Source organism: Opisthorchis viverrini, assembly GCF_000715545.1.
Source record: "Opisthorchis viverrini unplaced genomic scaffold opera_v5_24, whole genome shotgun sequence".
Taxonomy (NCBI): Eukaryota; Metazoa; Platyhelminthes; class Trematoda; order Opisthorchiida; family Opisthorchiidae; genus Opisthorchis; species Opisthorchis viverrini.
The window spans coordinates 2,763,691-2,776,375 of record NW_008751680.1 but is presented as its reverse complement, the minus strand read 5'-3'; the positions used below and the strand labels follow the sequence as shown (position 1 = coordinate 2,776,375).

Sequence of the window (12,685 nt, the reverse complement as noted above, 5' to 3'; positions counted from 1 at the left end):
GCACTCTATATAGGGCAACAGCACTGTAGTACAGAGGAGATTCGAGCCTTGTATAGTAGGATAGCGTGCTACAAGGTAAATGACTTCTCTGCTAGAAATCAAACTGCACTTTTCCGAGACACATTCATTTGAGAATTCTGAAGTTCACTGACCAAGATAATTTCCTAGAAAATGTTAATTCAAGCACTCTGGGGGATGATGTCTGGGCAGCACGGTCGGATCTGATGTAGGGCTCGAGGAAACATGACAGCGATAGGGGAGGGTTGGGAAACAAGGAGTGGTTTGACAAGATTGAACGTCGACCTGATAGATGAACCCTACCCGGTTATTCTAGCAAGATCGTTTGCTGTGTATCTTTTTGTCACATCCGTAAGAACGCAAAGCACTGGGAATATTGGGTCTAGTCAGAAACCGCAAAACAGACAGGAGAGGATTTTAGTGTAGTATAAGAACAAAGCGGAATGATATTCACTTGCGAAGAGGAGCTTAATATTGACGAGACGACGGCTATTCAAAGCTCGTTTGAAAGCTTTCGATCTATTTATTCATCGTGCTAGCCCTGCTTCATGAAAGATTGATGGACAGACATGCGGGACGTACGGTGGGCGATCATTTACCAAGCGGTTGTGCTGGAATCCATATTCGTGATCATGTAGAACAGTGTATTCGCTCCTGAAGACTAGAGAATATGTAAATAGGTTAGTAGTTGTTCGAGCTGGAGCTGGAATCAACTTGAGAACCTCCGGGGAATGTGGGCTATTTCCCAGGAGATTGGAAGGGGTTGAGGAGGCTCAAGTGGTTAGAGCGCAAATTTACTGATTGGAAGGCACGTGGTTCGAATCCGACCTCTGCTTCTCGACTTCCCCTGTCTAGGGTTGGGCAACCTGGCAGTATCCCAGCCCTCTTGCAACCTTCGGGTGGCATGGCAGTTAGGCACCGGAAGGGTGCTACAGCTGAACGATTTCTTTCTTTTCAGGAGTTTGGAAAGCTACGTGGTCAACCCTCATGGTAAACACAGTCCTCATCTGAAAACGTCTGAGTACGTGTTTTCTGTACGAAGCAACCAAGTCAATGCTTCCGATTACGTTCAAGTATCACGCCAGATGTTCGCTTTGTAGGCTATGCCACTACCTGTGAATAATGTGACTAGCAACTCCTGCATTGCCGTCGCAAACCGGATCAATAATCTCTGACATTTCGTCACAGAAACCAAATGGAAGTCATCGGTTTTCGTCTAATCCGTTCATTCATCGGGGGAGTAGCATACGTGTTTTATGGCACATTCTCACACCTACCATTAAAAAGAATGTTGTAGCTCAGGTCACTTAGATCGCTGCCAGTTAATAGCTGAGCCTAGCATTTTCGGTTATACACGCTCCACGAATTGAGGTGACATCATCCCAGTGTCCTGTACCATAAAGAAATTAAAAAACCTTTCATCTGTAGCACCCTTTCGGTGCCATGCCACCCGAAGGAAGCACGAGGGCTGGGATACCGCCAGGTTACCCAAGCCTAGACAGGGGAAGTCTAGAGGCAGAGGTCGGTTTCGAACCGCGGACGTGCCAGTCAGTAAATCCGCGCTCTAACGATTGAGCCATCTCGCCCCTGTGCCATACTGGGACGTTGAGTCAGTAGCGCCACCTCGATTGGTCATGGGACCTTTTCCAGCCAAATTGCCAAGCCCATTGGACAAGCTCGACGTTATGCTCCTGCAGTTCAATCATGTAATCTCAAAAGAGACAGAGGGGCCTTTCCCGTGGAGGGAATCATCTCAGTCCGGAAGTGCTTTACACTGAATTGTGACTGACGAGGCCTGTTTTGGCTTCCCTAGAGAGTTGACCCATCTTGAGAGATTGGCGCAAATGGAGACACATGAGCTGCAGTTCGATGGTCAATGGTCTAACAGGACGCGAAACCAGACAGGCTTCAATTCGTTCTACCGAATGTGATGTGTTTTGGACTTAGTTCTTATTTAAACAAGTTTACCTGCTTTCTGCTTAACTTATCATATAGGCCTCATCGCCCTGAATCACTCATGTGTCTGATCCTACACTTTTCATCATGATCTTACTCTCCAGGTGAATGCCGCCTGATATTCATGTTCAAATTTGGTACCTGTCGGAATATAGGTAGCTCGGGTGTGGTTGATCAGACGGCAGTTAGTCAGTTCGCCGGGCTTGGCAACTGATTTGCAAGCAGTCGAGGGGATATTGTCAGTGCGTAGTTGAATAGGTGCTCCCTCCGTGCCTAGCTGAGTATATATAGTTTTCGAAGAATATCTTATCTTGTCATGTGATTGGCTAGTTGGTGTATACCTTGCTTAGAGTATTATTGGCGCAATCGTGCTTTGAGCTGCGTTGTGGTCTGTAGGCCTCGTATTCCATTGGTTGGTTGGAGGGATGTTTTGGGGGTGTTTCAGGTCCGTTTTCGATTGATCTGTTTCCGGTCGTGTTGCGTTGTGGTCTCTCTTCCTTGGATTCGGTTGGTTGTGATGGCGGTTTCTATTTTTGGTCGTTTCCTTACTTCAGCCTGAGTCAGCTTGGTTGTTTGTTTTGGTTTGTCCGCCTCTGCGTTGTATAGTTCCATGGTTCTTTTGCTTGCAGTGGTCGATAGACTGGGTCGATTTCCACGTGTATACCAACTGTACTGAGGATAAAAATAATTCAAGCACTTGCATTAGAGTATTTGCTTCTTTGGTTCCCGTAAAATCCTTGCTGCATATTCCTGCCGGGTTGGCACGCATCACGCCTTCCCGGCCTTATGCAACAGGGCGCTCGGAAAGTATTGATGGGAATTGTTGTCCAACCGCATCTGTGCGTTTTCTTCCGGCGAGTTTATCTATTTCTGCATTCCATTCCCCCACGCATTATGATGCGGCGAAGACCATTGTACCAAAAATCCGCGTTTTTTTCACGAATTACAAATGCTGCATCATATGTTCGCCCATTCAGACAAGTCCATCTGTTTGATAAGTCGGTTGACAGGCTTTCCTCCTGTTCGGTTTGGCTTAGTTTTCAACGCTTATCATTCGTTTTGCACCGTTTGAACCAACATCTCTACGTCGTTTAGCTGGAATGGAGATGGGGAACGATTTGCACATCCGTCTCATATCCGAGCTGTTTAGCGTTCATCTACTGCCTGCCAGGCAATGAGCGTGTATTTATGATTCGTAGTCACTCGATACTGACAAGCCGTACTCTAGTGGATAGCCTGGCACGAACAGACATTAAACACGCGGTTTGGCGCACGGGAGCGAACGATTTGAATTGATTTTACCAGTGAAGCTTCCTGTTCCGTTCCATATTCACCGTGAAGAGCCGTCCCGGTGAACGGCAGCCTTGTGTTTCTAAGCGCAAATCACCTCTTTAGAGCGAAGAGGAATCTACCCGGTTTGTAAAGCAATAAGGGGCATTTGATTGACCGAAAATTCCGCGCATATGGGGAAGCGCTTTTTTTTAAGATGATCAACCGGTGTCTGAGGTTGTTATCCTGTTAGTCAAAAGGGGGTTTTCTACGAGTAACGTACAAAATGTTCCATGTTCATTGCCTCGTCACGTAGTACGATTTACCCATACTAGATTTTGCTGTAATTCAAAGAAAACAAGTATTTTGAACCGGATTCAAATTCCGCTCTAGGTTTTCTCTCAAAACATCCGTCATAGGTGATATGGCTGAATCAACGTAGTGGTTTCTCGTGATACACTGCTCATAAGGTTGCTGAAAACTCTTCGATAACCTACGACCGGTTTTGCTTAAAAACTTAAGCATGAAATTCAGCTGGGTTCCAGTTGAATCTTCCGTTAAGATCAAATTAGTATGCGAATGGGTGTACTTCTCTAATTTCGTGCAATTTGGCTTCAAGTAGAACATATGGTTGACAGAAACTTTGGGACCGCACCTACCCGATAGGCCCCAATAGGGTAGAAACTGGTCGTGGGCTGTCGAAGAGTTTTCAGCAACCTTATGAGTAGTGTATTATGTCTATACAATGTATCGCGATATCTCGATGTTGTGTTGCGCAGTGACCGAGCTATTGGGTTACGCCTGCACTGAGTCTGCCAGATTACGCGATAGGGAGAAGACAGAGAACTGGGGACACGGCTGCATTGCCAGGACAAAACATACAGAACGTCTGCCTAAATATATAGGATGACAAAGTGGCCAAATATGGTCGTTCACTTGTTCGCTCCGTACAGCCAATGGTGGTGTTCCGGTCGTGAATATTCTCAGGCCCACTACGCTGGTCGTGTGTTGCTAAGCCGTTTGGTGAGAGCCGCCAACTCACCTACTTTCCGCCGTGTCGAACCGATGGTGACCTTGGGGATGCGTCACTCTCTGCACATGTGCTTTTTCTTCTGTCTGGGCGCGCCCTGACACTCGAGTATCGTGCCAACTAAAACATGAGGCTGCATGGTCAGCACATTCAGTTGCCCAAAAACATCGTAAACGATATATTCAACTGGGTTCCAGGTGAGTCTCCCGTCAAAACCAAATTGGTATGCAAATGGTGTCCGACTGACACAGCCACATGGTCCGTTAATATGGTTCCCACGACAATCCCTACTTGACTTATCTAAGTAGGTAAAAGTGTGGTTGAGGCCGAAACGGGTGGGAATCTCATCCAACCCTTTTTCGCAAACTATGAAGTGGCGGCATGCCATTTCGATCCCAAACCAAATTGCACTGACACCGCATCGGTACTATTGGTTTTTGTTTTGGAACAGTTGGTTGGTGTGTTGGCATCGACCAAAACGTTTTCCGTTTGATTCAGTCTATTTTTTAATCAAAATCCTATGCACAACCGTCAAGCGTTTGTGTGCTATGTTTGGCTCTAACCGGCGACTATCCGTTCTTAATACGGCCGAATTTGTTTGGTTGTCTGGAATGGGGGATCAGAGGGCATATCCTATTCCGAAATCGGTAACTGTGCTCCCATTTAGTTCTGTTGTGCATCCAATCATTCTTTTGACTTCCAGTTTGGAGCAGCGCTTTATATCAACAAGAGGTTAGTAGTAGGTTACTGATGACCAACTTTAACGTGATCACCGATCCGCTCGCCACGTTTGAAACGGCTTCTTTAATGTGTTCCAGTAGAGGATGTAAGCACACCATAGATACACTCAGTTGTTGAGTGCTGCCCACTTATCAGTCCGGATTCAATGCTTGAAGTTCGAACCCTAGCTGAAATTTTCGCTCATGTCAAAAATTAGACCTTGGTGACGTGGAAGCAGCTGGGTCTTCTTGAGTCGCAGAAAGGACTGAACGACTTTATTTTTACCCATCGTACTGGCTTTTGCAGTTTCTCGGGCTCATCTTATGATATCCGTCGGGATGTCACGTGAGACCTAACCTTGGGTACCTCTGCTTGCCTAGAGCATTGTCTTTCTCCCCGTTTTACAGACTTCCTTCAAAGATGGGAATTTCGAGCGTACCCGGTCAATATGTATAGACTGTTTGAAGACGTTGGAATCGCACCACGTTTGTACAACGTTTACACAGTGTCTATTTTTGGTAAGTTGCCACTCCATTTCCCTCTTTGTGGTTCTACGCATATCTCCTGCCACTTAAGTCCTCAAACTCTAGGATTGCGGTACATGTTTTGCGCATCGTCCAGGAACCCCAGTCTCTATGAGTCATCCGCTAGTTCTCATGCGCCTGCATGCCTGCGCCATTTATTCTGGACTCGAATGATCAGCATCCGAATACAACCAACAGCCTTCACACCAACAGGACTATTCTCACCATGACATAGTCAGGCACTTGAATCTACCCCGCATAGTTACATATCCGTCACAAAACCTTTGGAAAAAATCTATTTCCGACTCATCTACAGGTGCAGATCACGGACAGTAGCTGATAGACAAGCTTTCTCGCCGAATTACCTCGTCATGTCTATATTGGTTTTTCTGCTCACATGGAACCAGCTGTATCGGTCAAAGAGACAGCTGTTCTAGCAAATACATGGACACCTGTTAATCAATTGCAAACGGGTTCTGTTGTAGCCCATTTTTCCACGCGCAATACCATAAAGATCCTAACAAAACCTTCAATCGCATCCAGGACGTATAGACAATACTGCCGAAGTCAATTAGAACTGGAATTCTGACCATTATGGATGCCGGAAAAGTACAAATTTACCAGCCAAAATCTGTTTGAAAGCGATTCGTATAGGTCGGGTTGGGAATTATTACGTCATGGTCGTTTATATGAATGTACGTATCACCTAGACTTCATACACTCAATTGAGGGGACGTGGTGCCTTTCCACACTCAGGAAACATCTCGTAACGTCACCTGATAAGCCGGTGATATCCTCTAATGGTCGATAGCGTAACGATATATGTAACTACTGACCGGAAGGTTTGTGGTTCGAACCCAACCCTGACTTATGGATCGGTCCTGTCTTGGCTTACCTCGTGTCCCCTTTAAGTTGCATGGTAGAGGTGCCTAATTGCAACACCTTTTCGGCGTCTAACTGTCACGCCATTCGAAAGAAGCGCGAGGGCTGGGACACTGCCATGTTGCCCAAGCCTAGACTGGGGAAGTCGAGATGCAGAGGTCCGGACCTTCCGGTCAGTACATTCGCGCTCTAACCACTCAGCCATCCCACACCGAAAGGAAGCCACAGTCGAACAACCCAGATAGGATAATAAAAAACGAAGGGGAGGAGCAGCTATGTATGTATATGGTACAAATATACAGTCCGGGCTTCTTTCCGAAAGACACCACGTTGAGTTAGCTAGGGAGAACCGACCGCACAGCTCATGTCAAGGTCGTAAGTTGTATGCCTCTGAAACGCGCAGACATACAGCTACATCACGTGCATACAACCAATTTGGTTGGCCATGTGTCTGTACAGCACGCTTTTGGCGTTCCGAGAAGTATCTCCCAAACTTCTAAAACCCGTGAACCTCATGGCAAAGAGTACCGTGGTCATCATCCGGTGTTTATTTAGAAATTTATCTCTTCTGGGGGCTGTTGAACATCTGTGAGCAAATCGGAATTCCGAACAGGTGGGCTGAAGAAACTTCACACTATTCTCCCCTCATACACACATATATATATACATCATTTAGATGTAGCACCCTTTCGGTGCCTAACTGCCATGCCACCCGAAGGAAGCACGAGGGTTGGGATACTGCCGGGTTGCCCGAGCCTAGACAGGGGAAATTGAGAGGCAATGATCGGGTTCGAACCTCAGACCTTCCGGTCAGTAAATCCGCGCTCTAACCACTGAGCCACCTCGCCCCCGGAAGGTTCATAGTTCGAACCCGACCTCCACCATGGGAAGTTCACTCTTGGAGAACGCAAAAGTTGTTCTATGTCGGGAAGTGGTATTCGTACTTGCCGAGTGACAGCTTGTCTCATTTTTTCTTTCATATGATCCCACGTTCACGATGACTCACCCGCGATTTCTGCTGAAACATGGTGAACATCTCATTTTTGTAGTACATTCATCAGAGAAGTCGAATTTTGTGAATGGTCATGTTTTGGCCTGTTTTTGGAGGAAGCGAAACATCAAGATTTTTATCGCGGCTTTGGATGTAACTGCCATCCTTGCTTATAAACAATGCCAAATGTTCATTAAGCTTAGGTGAATTCATGCGTCGTGAGTATGGTATAGACACATGCACACTTGTACATCCACACGTTTTATTCGCTCCTTGAGTCACATCTGTAAATGATGTTTAGTATGCTGCCATGTGAAGACATCACCGCCTCTGGCGCACCGATTCCAACCTGCCAATCTGGGTCGGTCTAACGTACTTCCCTCTATGAGCTCACGGTGGATCAGTGCTTAAGATGCGAACTTACTGACCGGAAGGTCCGTGTTTCGAATCTAGCCTCTGTACGTTGACTGCTCCTACCCATGCTTTGGCAAGCTGGCGGTACCTTACCCCTTGTAACTCGTTTGGGTGAGATGGCACTGAAAGGGTGTTATAGATGAGCAAAATTTAATCTGAGCCGTTGACTTTCTCGTCTGAGTCGCCAGATAGTAGGCTGTGGGTTTTACGTGGGAGGTTCTTCTTTGAGTGAACGTCTCACTTGACTGTAGGGGACGCAGACAACAAGGCATAATTGTTCTATCTCCGGTGCTGCTGTACACAGAAGTGCATTCTGAGCTGCTCTGTGCCCTTGGCTTTTTTGTTAATACGCCGATGGTCACCACCATCCTCCTAACTATCGAGATATGCAGTTTTCAGAGTCATCCTCAAGAGAAGGCATCGTCGTTGCAACTATAAACATGAAAAAGGTGATCGTCTAGAGAAAACGGTTCAGGCCTCCTGTACGACCTTATTCTCAGACTGCACCATAGTTTGATTGGTTGTATCATGAGAGCTCGCTGTTTTTTGTTCGTCCGCCAATTATTGGCCTTCCTCATAAATTTAAACCAAAGTTATAGCCCTCAAGGTCATCGTAGAATAGTTTTTCGACCACCTACTCTAATTAGCCGGATGGGATTTGCCTATCAGCAGCGGTCAGAATCACTGGACCGTTGCGCCTAGTTGATGGCGACATACGATTCATGCTTATTAGAATGCGGTGTTGCACGCAGGTGCTTGGCTTTGAACCGAGGGAACAAGATCGACTGGTGAACTTGCAGAGGCAATCAGCCGAACTAAATAAGATGGCGTAAGCACGGGTACCGGCCGACACGATTTATCTGTTTATCATTGGGCCACCGGTGCCATCCCTCAGTTCCTTTCATTCCCAACGCAGTGATTGGATTGTTGAGTGCGCTAATGACCCAAAAGTCCGATCCTCTAAGACACATGCGTCCGCGTGTTTCGCAAGTCCACATGTTTGGCACTGCACCAGGGGGGAGATGGAGCCCCTTCCAAGCGGCTTGCTGGTTTTGTAGCATTTTTACGTGTCACACTAAGTGATAATCTGTCCATCATCGATAAGTTTGTTCTCCACCGGGTTGTGACAATCGGAACAAGATCTCCGCAGTATGTCGCTTCTAAGTAGAGAGAAATGTGGAAAAAACATTGAATCTTTTGTTGCCTTATACAGTAACAGCTTGCGTAGAGAGTGCTCACTATCACGCCATCCATCACAAGTGATCACCATGTGAAACTATTTAAGCCCGACATTCGATGGTAAGCTGTGAGAGACAATCAAGTGGGTGGGAATGCAGGATTCTATCCAGGCGAGTTAGAGAAGACCAATCTTACTTCACATAAATGGGCTTACGTCACGCCATTAGTTGTTGATCAGGTGGCTGTTGATCTGTCCGCCGCGCTTGGCAATCGACTTGCAAATGTTTCGTCACCATACGAGGAGACATCCTCAGTGCGCAGTTGGGTGGGTACCTTCTGTTTGCCTGTGTGCGTTTATATAGCAATTAAAGGCTATTTGTGTTCTCCCCAACGTGATTGGCTAGTTGGTTGACAGCGTTTTTCGTGAATTTATTGATCCGTTCATGAGGGTTTTAGCTCCTGCAGCCACACTAATAATATCATGTGCAAATAGAAGTGTGTTTGTTAGTATTGGTCTTGGCCAAATCTTCTAATGTCATTTCCCAACATGATAGTTAGGACGCGCATGAGATGGCCCAACTGGTTAGAGCACGAATTTACTGACCGGAAGGTCCGTGGTTCGAACCCGACCTCTGCCACTCGGCTTTCCCTGTCTAGGCTTGGGTGACCTGGCATTATCCCAATCCTCGAGTGGCACGGCAGTTAGGCACCGAAAGGGTGCTACAGCTGAACGCATGAGAAAATTTGGATTCGGCTAACGACACTAGGAAACATAAAAAGATTCACACACACACACACACAGATCTTTGTTCCGGGGTTCGATGTTCAGTATTTCGTATTAGTAAACCGTGAACTATTATGCATTATCCGAGCTGTTTTCAAGAAGATCTCCTCCAGCACTAGCAGTTGGCCCGTTTTCTACCTACAATCTTTTTGGGGACTACTACACTGACTTGAAATTCCACTTTTTTTTTGGGGGGGGGAGTGGATAAAGCGAAGAAACGATTCACCACAGTGGCATATGACTCCAGTGTTGTTCAACGTGCCGACCTCTAAACGAAGGCAGGCTGAATAAAATGATCAAACAACGCCGACAACTGCGGCAGCCTGGTTACAAATCGAGTGTGGGTGCAGTTTCGTTGGTCAGAATGTCAACAAATCCGAACCACGCCGCTGGACTCTAATTCATTGATCAGGAACACAGAACCTGGCACAAAATTGCAGAAATGTTTCTTACTTAGTACATGCATATAGTTGTGTTCTACGCAAAATCAGAGTGTCTTCTATCGTTGCCCTGTTGGACAGCACGGTAGGCCAAAGATGATTCTGTTGGTTTTGTACCCACGATAGTCCTGGCTTGCTTCCCTCTTGATCGGGGTTGCCTTGAAACGAAGGCAGGCTGAATAGAATGATCAAACGACGCCGACAACTGCGGCAGCCTGGTTACAAATCGAGTGTGGGTGCAGTTTCGTTGGTCAGAATGTCAACAAATCCGAACCACGCCGCTGGACTCTAATTCATTGATCAGGAACACAGAACCTGACACAAAATTGCAGAAATGTTTCTTACTTAGTACATGCATATAGTTGTGTTCTACGCAAAATCAGAGTGTCTTCTATCGTTGCCCTGTTGGACAGCACGGTAGGCCAAAGATGATTCTGTTGGTTTTGTACCCACGATAGTCCTGGCTTGCTTCCCTCTTGATCGGGGTTGCCTTGCAAGTTTATCGAGGCAACTTTCGGAGTCTTTCGGCGTCCGGTGCGATCAAAACTACATTTTTGGTGAAAATTCATCTAGACAACCACCCTCCACAATGCTAGTCGCACAACTTGTCACGTGACATGTACAAACCTACTGTTTACGCTGGCCAAATGTATACACAATCTCTATCCACTAATATCTGTTGGCTACTCTGTCTTGGTTTGACCGCGAGTGGTTTATGAGAGAGAAAAAACGATTTTCAGTGGTGCAAAACTTCATTATGACGATATAGTTTTGGAAAAGCTATCCGTCCTTAACTTGGAAGTACTAAATGTTTGGCGAGCGACTGGTTTTATTGTCGCTGATTGGACCAATGTTCCACCATCGCCTAGGCGTTGCCTCTCTCTCTCGCTCTCACGACTGCAGCTTCTGTTCATATCCCTTCGGCACAGTCTCTCAAGTACATTGTCCTTGAAATAAATGTGCGATTTATCGTCCCATTAGAATGACTTTTTACGCATACATTGAGAAACAGTATCTGTCTGATATTTCGATTCTGGTGGAGAAACTGTACTGAAAACTGTTATTGGGTCCACCGGACTTGGTGGTCTACCAAGCGTGTGAATACTGCGTTCGTAGATGAGAGATAGTAGCTCGGCATTCTCTAGCTTTTCCACAAAGACGGCGATTAAAGGTTTGATGGGGTCACACCGTGGTTACTCCCTGTGTTTGGCGGCACATTTTGCCGTTAACCTTGTGTTCACGAGCACGTCAATTGTTTCCGGGTCGCCCTGTGCATTGTTGGCATCCACATACACCGGCTCAAATAACGGAGGCCTCATCTCAACAGAGCATTCGTGATGTCTCTTCAAACATTCAAAGGAGTTAACAATCCTGTGCTGTGTTAGCACATCTCGTGGTGTCAGTTCAGCTTTCTCTAACACTTTCACTGCACTTCCGCAGTGCATAGATGGCAGTTGTACTTTACCCACAGTCAGGTAATAGCCAATCGATTGTCTGGTCCAACTCTCTGCGCTCAGGGGCTCCATGTTCAGCTACTACAAGTCGCCGGGCCTACCTTTCATCCTGCAGTTGACCATGTGCCCTCACCCCATTGATTCTTATTCGAGCTGGATTATACCAGCTGTTCCGTTATTTGTCCTGTCCTGCCAATGAGCTGAGTACCTACTTGTGTATGTTCCTTTGTTTTGCTTTTTTCATCTTCGCCGCTAGTACGTCATACAACAATCGAGTGTATGTAGCCCGACATGCTTCACCTAACCAAAGACGGGCTAGCTAGCAGACTGCATAAGTTAGCTGATATGTACGCAACTGCTCCAATAAATCAGCAGTGTCTCAATTCTCGCGGAGAGTCTCTATCACGTGAGATCCCTCTATTCGGCTAATACGGTTATACACTGTAAATAAAACGAAGATGTGAAGTTTCCGAATCCACTTAGCTCGTCAGGACATCACAGCGGATCATTATAGCCAGTCTCTGTGCCACGCACCAAGTTGTGCACGGTACAAGTTCATCGGTTTGGGGCGGAGGTCATAGCGAGTATGCACAAAAGTTGTCTGGATGCTCGTAAGAGGCAGCTAAGCTGCACAGACTGCAGCGATTTTCTCCGATTGGACAGGATGATACTCGGTTGTTTTCAGAGCGCTGTGCGCGATAACCTGTCATGGTTAACTGACAGGTGATTCGGAAGGCGTCTTTGTCTGTCTGTCCGCTTGTCTGTCTGTCTGGGTGTTCGTGTCCCACAAGTGTGACAAACTCGTTCTAACCACCGACCTACCAGCATCCGTCCAAACAACACGAGTGCGCTCCATTATGCATGCGGATAGATGTCGCGTCGTGTGACCTATTCAAGGTAATGACGCTGCAAGATGCGGTTGTTTGTCCTCAATCTGCAGGCGTGTCACAGGAACCGATTGGGAAATTACAACTGGAAAGGCTTGTTCTTTTTAACTGAAGGATGGTAAGCTCAGCTGTTGTCT

At 46.5% G+C, this 12,685-nt stretch overlaps 1 protein-coding gene across 1 annotated transcript; it reads right to left on the bottom strand.

Moving 5' to 3' along the window:
• Nucleotides 1–11,400: 11,400 nt before the first annotated feature.
• T265_02119 (hypothetical protein) lies at nt 11,401–11,733 on the bottom strand (the record flags this gene model as incomplete). The annotated part of the gene is made up of 1 exon (XM_009166278.1): nt 11,401–11,733. The coding sequence occupies one exon, from the start codon at nt 11,731–11,733 to the stop codon at nt 11,401–11,403; it is 333 nt and encodes a 110-aa protein (XP_009164542.1).
• Between the last annotated feature and the right edge of the window lie 952 nt (nt 11,734–12,685).